Source organism: Cnephaeus nilssonii (assembly GCF_951640355.1).
Source record: "Cnephaeus nilssonii genome assembly, chromosome: 13".
NCBI classification, from domain to species: domain Eukaryota; kingdom Metazoa; phylum Chordata; class Mammalia; order Chiroptera; family Vespertilionidae; genus Cnephaeus; species Cnephaeus nilssonii.
This window is the reverse complement of record NC_137084.1, coordinates 72,840,752-72,853,354: the sequence shown is the minus strand read 5'-3', so window position 1 is coordinate 72,853,354 and position 12,603 is coordinate 72,840,752. Positions and strand designations below refer to the sequence as shown.

Genomic DNA, 12,603 nt, shown 5'->3' with positions numbered 1-12,603 from the left:
ATGTACTAATAGCTGTCAGTTTTCAGAAACTAGGCTTTAATTAAAAGCTAATGGTCAGTTTGTGCATGGTGGAAAGGGGAGGGAGAATATACTTAGAGACCAAAAAGAATTGCTTAGACTCTAAGTAGAAATGAAAACTTTTAAAGGCCAGAGTAAACTCAGCAACCCAAAAGTAGAATTTTGCGGCTTTCAGCCAGCCATTCCACCCTCTCCCAGTCTCTTCTTATTTCTTTTACAAGAAACTATGATTTCATTCACTGAATGAATGCAAATTGAGCATTTTTCTTATGCCAATTTTAGAGCCTGAGAATACATCAGTGAACAAGATTAGATACCAATAAAATGTGGTTTTTGTTATTGATATAATATTAAATTGGGAGGGGATCGGAGAAATTTGAGCATGTTAATAGGTTGAGGGAATGTAGCCAGTAAAGAGGAAGAGAGGGCATCCCCTCAGAAAGAGATAATGAATGGGGTCAAGGACAGATATAAGGTTGGCCTTGAGTGAGATGTAAGATGTGTGGAGGGTAGCTCATTCCATAATTGTCCACTCTCTTGTGACTTTTCTGTACAAACATATACACTCTGCTTTTTTCAGGAGCCTATCTCTCTCTCTCTCTCTCTCTCTCTCTCTCTCTCTCTCTCTCTCACACACACACACACACACACACACACACACACACACGCAAACCCCACATACAAACTCATTGGGGTGCTTGGCAGAGTAAATGCAAAATCCCTTTGGAGAAATATTTCTCCAAAACAGGTTTCTCTAAATTCTCACAGGTAGACTTTGCTAAAATGTGCTCAAAATTCAAAATTATAAAACAAATATGTTGATAACCCACCTTGAGCAAGAATTGCAACATACACAAAGGAGTGTTACCAGTAGATTGCCAAAGATTTCAGATAATGAAAATATCCAATAGAGGCTATGGTATTTTAAAATTGCTAAACCCATACGAACTACAATATCGGACAATAATAGCATGGAGGGCAATTTCTGCAGTTATAATGCTTAAATGTCCTTGTATTATTCTGATGGAGTGTGGAGATATTTATTAAATTTAGAATATTGTGACTAAGATGGGGGATTGGCGATGCACCCTTATGTCCTTCCACAAGGAACAACAATTGGACAGCTATTCACACACAAAATAGCTGTGGGAGAGCTCAGGAGTTCACTAACAAAGTTTCAGGAACACATAGAGAAAGAAAAAAAAAAAAAACTGAGAATAACCATACAAAGGGGTGGGAGGGAAAGTTCCATTTTGCCTGCATTATCTGATATCCAGGCCAGCGCTGTTCAGTGCCAAGAGGGAATTCTTATCTCAACACAGTTCTCTTGTCTTGGAAAAGGAGAGCAGGGTGAGTGACCAGCTTCCCCAGCCTTTTGGGGAACCACTTGAAGGACCCACTTCAGTTTCACCCCACCCAGAGACCAGCAAAGCTGAGACATCTAGAGACCGCTAGGAAAAGTAAGAAGGAAAGGGTCTACAGCAGTGGTCTCCAACGTGGGGCACAGGCCCCACAGGGGGGCAATTTGATTTTTAAGGAGGGCAATTTGAGAATGAGTGAATTTTTTGCATTTCTTATGGCTCTAGGGGCCTCAGATACAGTATCTAAATATATATTGTGACATATTTATGCATTTCAGTTCTCTATTATATGTTTTGAAACTTTGCTATTTTTTCATATCACTTCATACTATTATTATTTTCTTAATAATTTCTTGGTGATTTCTTCCTCAGTACTTCAACTCTCCTTTCATGCTTTTATTTTCCTCTTTCATGGATGCCATGTTCTTTGGAAGCTTGTTGAGACCAAGTTAATGGCCTTTTAAGCTTCCTCCGTGTGAATAGGAGTTCACTTTTTGAATAACAAGAACTATATGTCACGGTGGGGAGGGGAGGCGGGGTGGCATCAGGATTTTAGAGATGCTTAGGTGGGGCATGGCCAAAAAAAGGTTGGGAACCACTGGTCTACAATATCAGTCATGCATGGGAGTGACCTTGGTTCCCAGTAGCTTGATTGCCAGAGAACCCCAGTAGGTTTCACTGCTGGAAACCTCAACAGTCCTTAGTTAACAATACTATATTACATACTTGAAAGTTGTTCAGAGTGTAAATCTTAAATATTCTCATCACCACCACAACAAAAAATTGTAATTATGTGAGGTGATGAATGTACTAACTAACCTTATTGTGGTAATCATTTCACAATATATGCATGTATCAAGTCATCATCTTGTGCACCTTAAACTAACACAATGTTATAGGTCAATTGTATCTCAATCAATATGGAAAAATTATAAATGTATGACAAGTAAATATATAAAAATTAAGGGCAACAAGAATAAATTGAAGAATCAACATAATAAATATAACTTTCAAAACAGTAGAGGAGAGAAAAGAAGAATTTAAAAACTTATTTAGCCCAATAACTACTATTGAGAAATATGAATTAGCACATAGTTGTGGAATAAATTTAGTAATATTTACCAAAACCCTTCAAAAAGATTCATATACTTTATAATTTCACTTCTAGCAGCTTACCTTAATGAATAATCAGAGATGGTTGTCATGAAAGCTTTAGTTATAATAGCAAAAAAGAAAAACAAAACAATTCAAATACACAATATTAAGAATTTTTTAAAAATAAAAATAAACAGTGGCACAAAAATAAAGCAACTTTCCTTAAAAATATATCTATAAAATATTTATTGAATGCTTACCATGTGTAGGCACACCCCTAAATACTGGATACAAAGATCATCCTGGTTATTGTTATTAGAGGCCCGGTGCACGATTTCGCGAATTCATGCACGGGTGGGGTTCGGCCAGCCCACCCCAATGAGGCGGGGGGGGGGGGGGGGGGCTGGGAGGGAGGATGGTGGTTGGGGGCGGGGCAAGCCAGAAGGAGGAGCCGGGGGCAGTTGTCTAGCCAGCCCTGCTCCCTTGTCTAACTCCCGTTCGAGGGGGCAATTTGCATATTAGCCTTTTATTATATAGGAATAAGTTCATTTGACTGTCAACCTGGAACTTAGCTGATGCTGAGGCATAAGAATATTGGTTCCCCTCTATGTGGGCCTCTTCACATCACATGGTCTTCCTCACAGCATGGTAGCTGGGTAAAAAAAAAAAAATCTGTCTCAAGAGAGAGGCAGCCATACCCTCAGAAGTCACATATAAGCACTTCTGTCACAGTTTAATAGCTGAGGCAATCACTGAAGCCAGCCCGGGTTCACATTGAAAGATCAGACTCCAGCTCTGAATAGGAAAGTATCAAAGTTCTGGAACAGTGTGTGAGAGAGAGAATACAGCTATACTACTATGGAAAATTCACAGTGGCATGGAAGTGATGAACTTAGATACGTAGATCTGGAGTTCAAGAGAAAGATTTGAAGTAAATGGTACAGCTTGGGGGATCATGATTACATAGGTGGTAATTACAGCCCCAGGGTTGGCCATTTTCAGTGGAATTGTGTTTAAAGTAAAGAGGGGAGTTTTAAGGCTTACCACCTTTAAAGGAGCAGGGGGGAAGAACTATTCAAAGACACTAGAAATATTTAGAGAGAGTGAACGAAAACTAGAGCATGGTGTTAAGAAAGCAAGGGAAGGAAGCATGTGAGAGAAGTGTCCAAAGTGACAAAGACAGCAAAGGATTCCAGTAAGATAGGAGCTAAAATGTAAGATTTAGGTTGTACTTGGTCATTAGCAAAATTGATGAGAGTGGTTTTGGTGGCTGGAAAGTAGAGCAGCCAGAGGAATGTGAAACTGTAAGTAAAAGACTCCTTTAGTGACTGGGAAGGGGTAAAAAGACATAGGAAGCATAGGGCCAAGGAAGTTCTATGTTTCATAAAATAAGAAGGAGTTCAGCTTGTTTGAAGGCATTTGGGGAATGCATTTAGAGAAGGGAAGTTGAAGATACAGGAGAAAGGAAAGAGCACAGGGTGAAGCAGCGGCCTGCGTCCTTCCGCACCCGCTGCCGTGGCCACGTCAGACTCAGCACCGGGCCCTAATGCTCACAACTTGAGACGGGAGCTAAGACAATGTCCTTCGATTTGTGTGTGACACGGGGCGATAAACTATCACAAACTGCATAACAATTTCACTGGTTTGGCATCCAGAATGTAGAATCTGGGATGAAACTGGGTGACTGCTTGATGAGAAGACATATTTAATTCATTGACACCATCGAGTAAAGATGAATGGATTATGACCTTGTTTTTATATTTTATGTTTAGTTACATAATACAGGATCCAAGTGATTTCATTAGTGAAGCAGAATACAGAATATGCAATGAAACTTGGTTAGTGTTTATATCTCAAAACATGTATCTACCTAATATGATTGCAACTATTCAGTGACTCAGCATTCTGTTGTTTATTTTATTTAGCCATCTGTGTAAGATTCTGTTTATTCCCGTTTGTGTATTCTGAACACATTGATGTTCAGTTTAGCTTTCTCTAATTAATTGATGTATGCATATATAGTTTAAGTTCCATTGTTTGCATAATCATTTGTATGACAAACAACAATAGATGTCATCAGACATAACCAAGTAAATTTTGACTTGAGTGTTTGCAAAGCTAGATTGTAATACTAAATATGGAAATAGTTATATTTTAAAATTTATCCTATTGGACTAAATAAAATACTTTCCAGGAGAGAACACAGAGATAATAACATTGAACATTTGACTGACAATGTATTCACACACATAGGAAACCCAATAATCCTCATATGCCATGCATGTAATCTAGGTTAAATAGCCCAAGAAAAAGTTGAATAGAATAATATTAACATTTTTGGACATTTACAAGTGAAAATAAAATTTGAGTGACATAATATAGCCAGAAGCAAAGTTATTGATCTAATATTTAGTACAGTTTCAAAATTACTTTATTAAAGGCAAAATAACAGATGGCTATGAAAAGAAGAGATACATATTTATGATGATGCTTATGAATGAAAGTAGACAGAAGATGTTTAAATATCAAAAACATTAAGTTTGTTCAGTATCAAACACAATAAATTAAAATAAGTTAAATAGCATAGTAAGCACCAAAGTAGTGGAAAAGCCATAATGAAGTCTGAAAACAGTATAGTAGGAACAAACAGTAGAGGGATTTTGTGCAGAATATATTGTTTCTGACCTTTTTTCTGAAGTGTAATATTTTTTGCACATAAAATTTTATATTGGCTCAATATTTGAAATACATAAAATCAGAAGGGCTATTGTGTTTTGGGGAGAGAGGTGTACTGAGGAAGGGGTCCGGGCTTGCCCACCCATGCCTTTCTCACCAACAGTTCTCATGCAAAGCTATGCAAGTCCCCCTAGAGAATTTGTGGAGTTCCTAAATTTGAAAAAGGTAAGTCCCAAAACAGAAGGGATTATGTAACTGCTCATTATATGCATGAATAACTTAAAGTACATGACTTGTAAATCCTGCGTGTTTACATTTTCTTGAAAATGTAATAAAATCTGTGTGTAGTTTTAGCACCAAATCGAAAGTCAGCATCTTGGATATGATTTCTAAAGCTCTTCAACTTTATTTTTTCAGTACAGTAAAATAAAAATTAATTGAAGTAGATTATTTGCAATGTAAAGATTGAAAGTGGACCCTCAATTTCCATGAAAATCAAGAGAACAGAAAAAATATGACAACACAAAGGAGTACCTCCAGGTTATGCTAAATGTGAAACACTTACAGAAATACATCCCAAGTCTTGATGAAACATTCACAAGTTAAGGTCTGATCCAGCAGCTTGATTACTCAGGTCATTTAAGGTATAAAAGTAAATTCAGTTGAAACCCAAACTGTGACAAAATAATGTTTTTTTATATTTTGCAAGAAAATGACAGTCAGTCATTCTGCCAGGACTAACTTTCCAGGTTGGTCAATCTATTCAGATGATCAAATCCTAGTTCCTGGGTGAACATAGAACATATACAGTATCTCTCCGTGCACATCATCTAAAGAAGACCAACAGCATTCATTTGCTGTAATTGTTACCTTCTTATGTTATAACTAGAGGCCCGATGCATGAAATTCATGCAAGAGTAGGCCTTCCTGCCCCAGGCTGTCGGCACCAGCTCCCTTCTGGTACCCAGGACCGGCACCCAGGACCCGCGCTGGCTTCCCTCCAGCCCCGGCTCCGTCAGGAATGACATCTGAAATACGTCCAATCTAATTAGCATATTACCCTTTTATTATTATGGACTAGAGGTCCAGTGCACAAAATTCGTGCATGGGGGTGTGTGTCCCTCACCAGCCTGTACCCTCTCCTGTCTGGGGTCCCTCTCACAATCCAGGACTACTGGCTCCCAACCGCTCGCCTGCCAGCCTGCCTGCCTGATTGCCCCTAATTGCTTCTGCCTGACAGCCTGATCACCCCCTAAACATTCCTCTGCTAATTTGATCGATGCCTAACTGCCCCCCTGCCAGCCTGATTGCCCTTATCTCCCCTCCCCTGCCAGCCTGGTCACCCCTAACTGTCCTCCCCTGCAGGCCTGGTTGCCCCCAAATGCCCTCCACTGCTGGCCCAGTAACCCCTAACTACCCTCCCTTGCCAGCCTGGTTGCCCCTAACTGCCCTTCCCTGTAGGCCTGGTCACCCCTAACTGTCCTCCCCTGCAAACCTGGTCACCCCCAACAGTCTGCCCTTACAGGCCTGGTCACCCCTAACTGCCCTCCTCTGCTGGCCTGGTCACCCCCAACTGCCCTTCCCTACAGACCTGGTCCCCCCTAACTGCCCTCCCCTGCAGGCCTGGTTTCCCCCATCTGCCCTTTCCTGGAGGCCTGGTCCCCCCACCAAACTGCCCTCCCCTGCCGGCCCAGTCACCCCTAACTGCCCTCTCCTGCTGGCCTGGTCACCCCTAGCTGCTCTCCCCTGCTGGCCTGGTTGCCCCCCAACTGCCCTACTCTGCAGGCCTGCATCCCCCCGCAACTGTCCTCTCCTGCAGACCTGGTCGCCCACAACTGCCCTTCTCTGCCGATCCAATCACCCTTAACTGCCGCCCCTGCAGGCCTGATTGCCCCAACTGCCCTCCCTTGCAGACCTGGTCCCTCCCAACTGCCCTCCCCTGCTGGCCTGATCACCCACAACTTTCCTCCCGTGCCGGCCATCTTGTGTCCACATGGGGGCATCCATCTTTGACCACATGGGGGCCGCCATCTTGTGTGTTGGAATGATGGTCAATTTGCATATTACTATTTTATTAGATAGGATTACATTGTTTAAACTCTTTTCTCAATTTCAAGAGATACAATAAACAAGAACAAAAGAAACACCTCTGTGTTTTATTAACTCAATTAATTATGCTTCATAATTTCCAAAAACCCAGATATTGTGGAATGTAGATATAAATGTTAGTAGGAAAATTAGTTTTCTAAGAGCTTATTATTACTTTAACAGAGAAAAATCTAATTTCTTTGTATCACTATGAACTACTGCTAAAATAAATACCTCTAGATTATCCATACTCTGGGTTTCTGAATGAGCTAAGCAACTACAATCAGTAACCAAAATCAGAAAACAGAAGAATTTTATAAATGTACCAACTTCTTAAACTATCTAAATAAGCCAAGGAGAAATAGGACCTTTAGCCATGTGATAAATTAAAGAATTTGAAATTCAAAAAGTCTCAATTTATTTATAAACTAGGGGCCTGATGCACAAAATTTGTGCAAGGGCCGTTGCTGCCACCAGGCCGGGGCCTCTGCTGCCTCTTCCGTGGCCCCCGTCTGCTGTGGCTTTGTCTGGAAGGAAGGATGTTTGGAAGGACGTTGGTCTGATTAGCATATTATGCTTTTATTATTATAGAAGGAAAAAGAGTATCCCTAATGTAGTTTTGTATCCTTTATAATGTAAACTAGAAAAAGTCACCCAAATTAGAACTAGAAATCAATCATGTCAAAAGAGTGATCAAAATATGATGGGGCAAGAATCTCGAGGACAATTTTCTTCTCTTTATAAATTTTCCCCATTGTCTTTTCAACAACTGGGGGGAATGGAAAGAAAGGCAAGGTGAGTGTGGGCACCAGCTTACCTTGGGTTCTCTTCTTTCAGGAGAACTTGGTTCTTCTGGGTGTGGAATTACTGTCTTTGCATGTGGCCCACCTACAGGCTGCACAAGTTGCCACAATTCTGCTAAGCATCTTGCATATCCCAACAATGACTTTCCAAACTGCATAATTTTTATTTTCAAACAAGATTCAAGAGAACTCTAAGGTTGTGATAAGAAATGAAACTGCCACTGCAAAAAAAAAAATTTAATAATTTAAGCCGAGTAACAAATGCAGTCCAATTCAAACTAGAAAAGATAAGCATACGGCTTACAATGGATGGCACTCTGGTTATTTAAATGTTCCTCTCAATATACTTAAACATTTTCAAAGTATGATATTATATTTTTTACATGTAAAAAATAACATATGGAGAAAAATTTAGATTTTTTTTCACACTTGGAGTCTCTCGCTTAGGATTTGCCACCTTATCATGGAATGCCATATATTACATCATTTTAGTTAAACTTCCCTTTAATTTAAATCGGCTTCTTGAGAAAGGAAGCATATAGCCCCAAGTTATCTCACTCAATGCAGGGCTTTGAATACAAGTTCAAGAATTCAATAATTGATTGTACAATTGATGGCACACTTCACTTTTAACCTTTTCTTATATTCCTGACACTCCAATGATTCAGAGATTTCTTTTTCATTTCATAGACTGTAGATGAGCAAGTTAACAATTTTAGAATGTACTGATGGCTTGTATTCTTTTTTTTTTCTTTCGTTTCAGTCTGTTCCCAGTATTCTAGAGGAGTATTTGCCATTTTTGGACTCTATGATAAGAGGTCAGTACATACCTTGACCTCATTCTGCAGCGCCTTACACATCTCCCTCATCACACCAAGTTTCCCTACCGAGGGGGAGAGCCAGTTTGTGTTGCAGCTGAGGCCTTCCTTGCGAGGAGCACTCTTAAGTCTGCTGGATCACTATGAGTGGAACTGTTTTGTCTTCCTGTACGACACAGACAGGGGTAAGTCACGATTGCATATCTCCATAAGTAAAACTCTAATTTCAACCCGAAATGACCTGTATACTTGTGTAATTTAGCAAAATATTTTAATCCCTAATATGGCTAAAATTAAAAAATGGTCATTGTGTACTGTCAGTATTTTTACCTTGACTCTGGGGGAAATTTTCTAATTAAGTGAGCTTTACATTCACAAGGTTACTCATGAGCAAACCATGCTTGGTTATATAGTTGAAATGTAAAAAATTGTAAAAAATGTAAAAAATTGTTTTCAACAATTCTGAAGTCCTATTTCAGGTACCATGAAATAAATAAGTCTTTTATCTCACATGCAAATAACATAATGTTTTGGAACATCTTAAAATAGTATCATACTGAGCCATGGTTTTGAGTTTGAAATACGAGACTTTACATGAGGAATTGGAGGATCATGACAATGACAATGGACCTGGTAGTAAGGCTCTGCTTGCCATCACCTTTCACTTTGCCTTTAGCTACCAGGCTACAGCGATTAGTAAATGGTATTATATGTGTTGGAGGAACAAGGTGGATAACTACCATTAAATTATTGACAATCCATACATGTTTGTACAAAGTATTTTGATTTTTTTAGTTAGAGACATAGCTTAAGGAGTTCCTATTTTTTTTCAATTCTGTTTTTTATTTAGTGACTAGAATCATAGCAACATGTTGTATTTCAAAATAAACATCAGGGGACCGACCACCTGTGGGGTTTTGTCATTGGTGCTTTTTCCTTAAAGTGTAAGATTTATGAGAAGATAGGAAGTTAGAATAAAAGTTGAAACAGGCAACATTTTAAGAACATCCTTGAATAGAATTCCATCTGTGAAATGAGTAAAACAATAAACATAAAAGCCATAAACAAGCTAGGTAAACCTCTTGAAGATATAATTGCCTTCAAAGGTTCAAAGCATAATTTTCTATTTCAGATATGAAAACTCAGTAAAGGAATTTATCTTCCTCGTTAAAATTCACATTTTTAATCAGTGGAGACAGTATGTCCGATGAGATCCCTCATCAACATCACTCTTAGCACATTACTTATATTGGCGTTCATGGTACATTTTCCTTTCAGAGACAAGCTCAGAAAAGTTATACTATCAATGTATTTGCTGCATTGGTAGAGATTACTCTAATTCACAATTGGAAATATGGGACTCTACCTACCTTTTACGACATCATTTTCCAATAACTAACAATCCAAAACAACCAAGATTTCTTTCAGTAGGTGAATGGCTAATTAAACTGTGATATGTTCAGACAATGGATTATTATTCAGAGCCAAAAAGTAATGAGCTACCAAGCAATAAAAAGGCATGGAGGGACCTTAAACACATGATATTCAATGAAAGAAATCAATTAGGAAAGGCTACATACTGTATGATTCCAACTATACGACATTCTAAGAAAGGCAAAACTATGGAGACAGTAAGAGCCAGTGGTTTCCAGGGGATAAGAGGAAGCAGGGGTGAATCGGAGAGCACAGAGGGTTTTTAGGGCAGTGAAACTGCTCTCCGTGATACTGTAATGGTGGACACATGTTGTTATACATTTGTCCAAAAGCACAGAATGTACAACAGCAGGAGTGAACCCTGATGTAAAAGAGAGACTTTGTGTGAAAATGATGTGTTGATGTAGGTTTATCAGTTGTAAAATATGAGTGTTGAATGCAAAAAAAAAAAATACACTTCAATAAAATCAATTTAAAATGTTTTAAAAAATTGAATCCTAATGTCAAGAAATAGGTACTAGGAAGTGGCTGAGATGTTTCTTCCTGTGGTTCGTTATGACACAGCTCAGTTTCGCACGTTGGGCCGAAGTTCCTTATTTTATGGCATCTTGCTCTCGTAGGTCTCATAGGAACACTAGTGACCTGTGTCTCACTTTTTTTCCCTCTGCCCGTGTCAACCAATCTCTAGCAAGGAGAGGGTGTCGGCATTTGTGCATCAGACTCCCCACCAAACAGAGATGAAAAGTGATGTGTTGCTCTTGCACCAGTTTATAATTTCCAGGATCCTCACTCCTGCATAGCAAGTGAGGGGCTCAACCTCGAGCCACCTCCCATTACCTCTCCCCGTGGTATCGCTCTCGTACAGGTAGATGTACATATTGGTTAGTTAAAGACTCTTTCTCTTGGTAAAATGTCATCCTTCCAAGGCTTAAGACCATCAATGTAAAGCACTATTTCTTCTAATATGACATCTTGTAACTTTTAAGCACTTACTGGCTTGCTGCACAAGGGTACGTTTTCGTTGTCATCACCTTAGAATTTTACTGTTTTACTTCTAACCTTCTAAAGTCAAGTCACTCTAGAATTTCCTAGTTCTCTCCAATAGTTGCTTCGGGGTGAGTAACAAGTCCTTTGTATTATAGTAACCCAGCCCAAATTTAAAATAGACACCTTTATTTCAAGCGGTAATTGTCTGAATGAAAAATAACATGTCAGGGAAAGGGCCATATTTTGTTGCTCAGATGCTCGCTCTGCCCTCTTGCCGCCATGCTTCCCAATATTCTGGGGCTTAATCGGGTACTTGCAAAGGGCAAGAGTAATTGTTCTCTTTGGAAATTGTTGTCTCAGTTTATAAGTTCAGGATCTCAGCCCAATTTATTCCCACTTAGATACTATGCTGAATTATGCATCACTATCACCAAGGGAGGTATGAACCTCAGTTATGAGCATATGATTAACTTCTATCATAAACATGGTTGGCTAAAAGCAATCCATATATTCACATCATGAAGAAAAAAAAAGAATAAATGTCTACATTAACAATTAGAGCATTTTCTAATGAATGCACAAAACCAAGTGTAACAAAATAAGATAATATGGAACGTTTTGGTTTTTTAATCCTCTACTGCTACCATAAGCTGCTTATCTAAACATTTTTCCCATTATAAGTAACTGCCTTAATTATGATCCGAATTTCTCCACAAACTTTAGTGGAATATGACATTCTGATGAATCATAAAGCCTTACTTTGGAATTAGTTATTTCATTGACCCACTCAATTATTCCTGAAATCTTAATTAGTGTAGTGATATAAATGAACTCTTAAGATATAAGAGCTTCACCATCATAAATTAAAGTTGTGTTTTCATGTTGAATTACATTTAAAAAATAATGATATTTTATTTCCTATGAAATAAGTCCGGTGTTCTAGCCCTGGTCTGCTATTGTAGAGCTATGTGATCCTGTCTATATTTTTCTCCACATCAGAAGGAAGGAAGGAAGGGAGGGAGGGAGGGAGGGAGGGGAAAGGAAAGAAAGGGGAGGATTTTTTTTATTCCAATAATCAGAGTCATCATTTTATTAAGACACTCTGGTAATTATACAGCTAGTTAGCTCCCTTCCATCCTTGCCTATCAGGCAAGGCAAGGTCAAGTGACATTCTAAGGAAAATAATCACGTTCTATTTTCTCAGTATAGTTATTGAATTGCCTTGCCCATTGCTGTTTTCATTTATCTTCATATTTTTAAACATGTCTTATGATATATTTGTTACAGCAGATGCGGTCATACTTTTAAAAATGCTTAAAATAT

General features: G+C 38.8%; 1 protein-coding gene across 2 annotated transcripts in view; it reads left to right on the top strand.

The window, feature by feature from the left end:
• GRIA4 (glutamate ionotropic receptor AMPA type subunit 4) overlaps positions 1-12,603 on the top strand; it is a 398,719-nt gene that overhangs the window by 125,444 nt on the left and 260,672 nt on the right. For both annotated transcript variants that reach the window (XM_079788918.1, XM_079788919.1), the window contains one exon: positions 8,805-9,044. In XM_079788918.1, the coding sequence (XP_079645044.1) occupies positions 8,805-9,044 (240 nt within the window). The remainder of the gene's footprint in view (positions 1-8,804; positions 9,045-12,603) is intronic.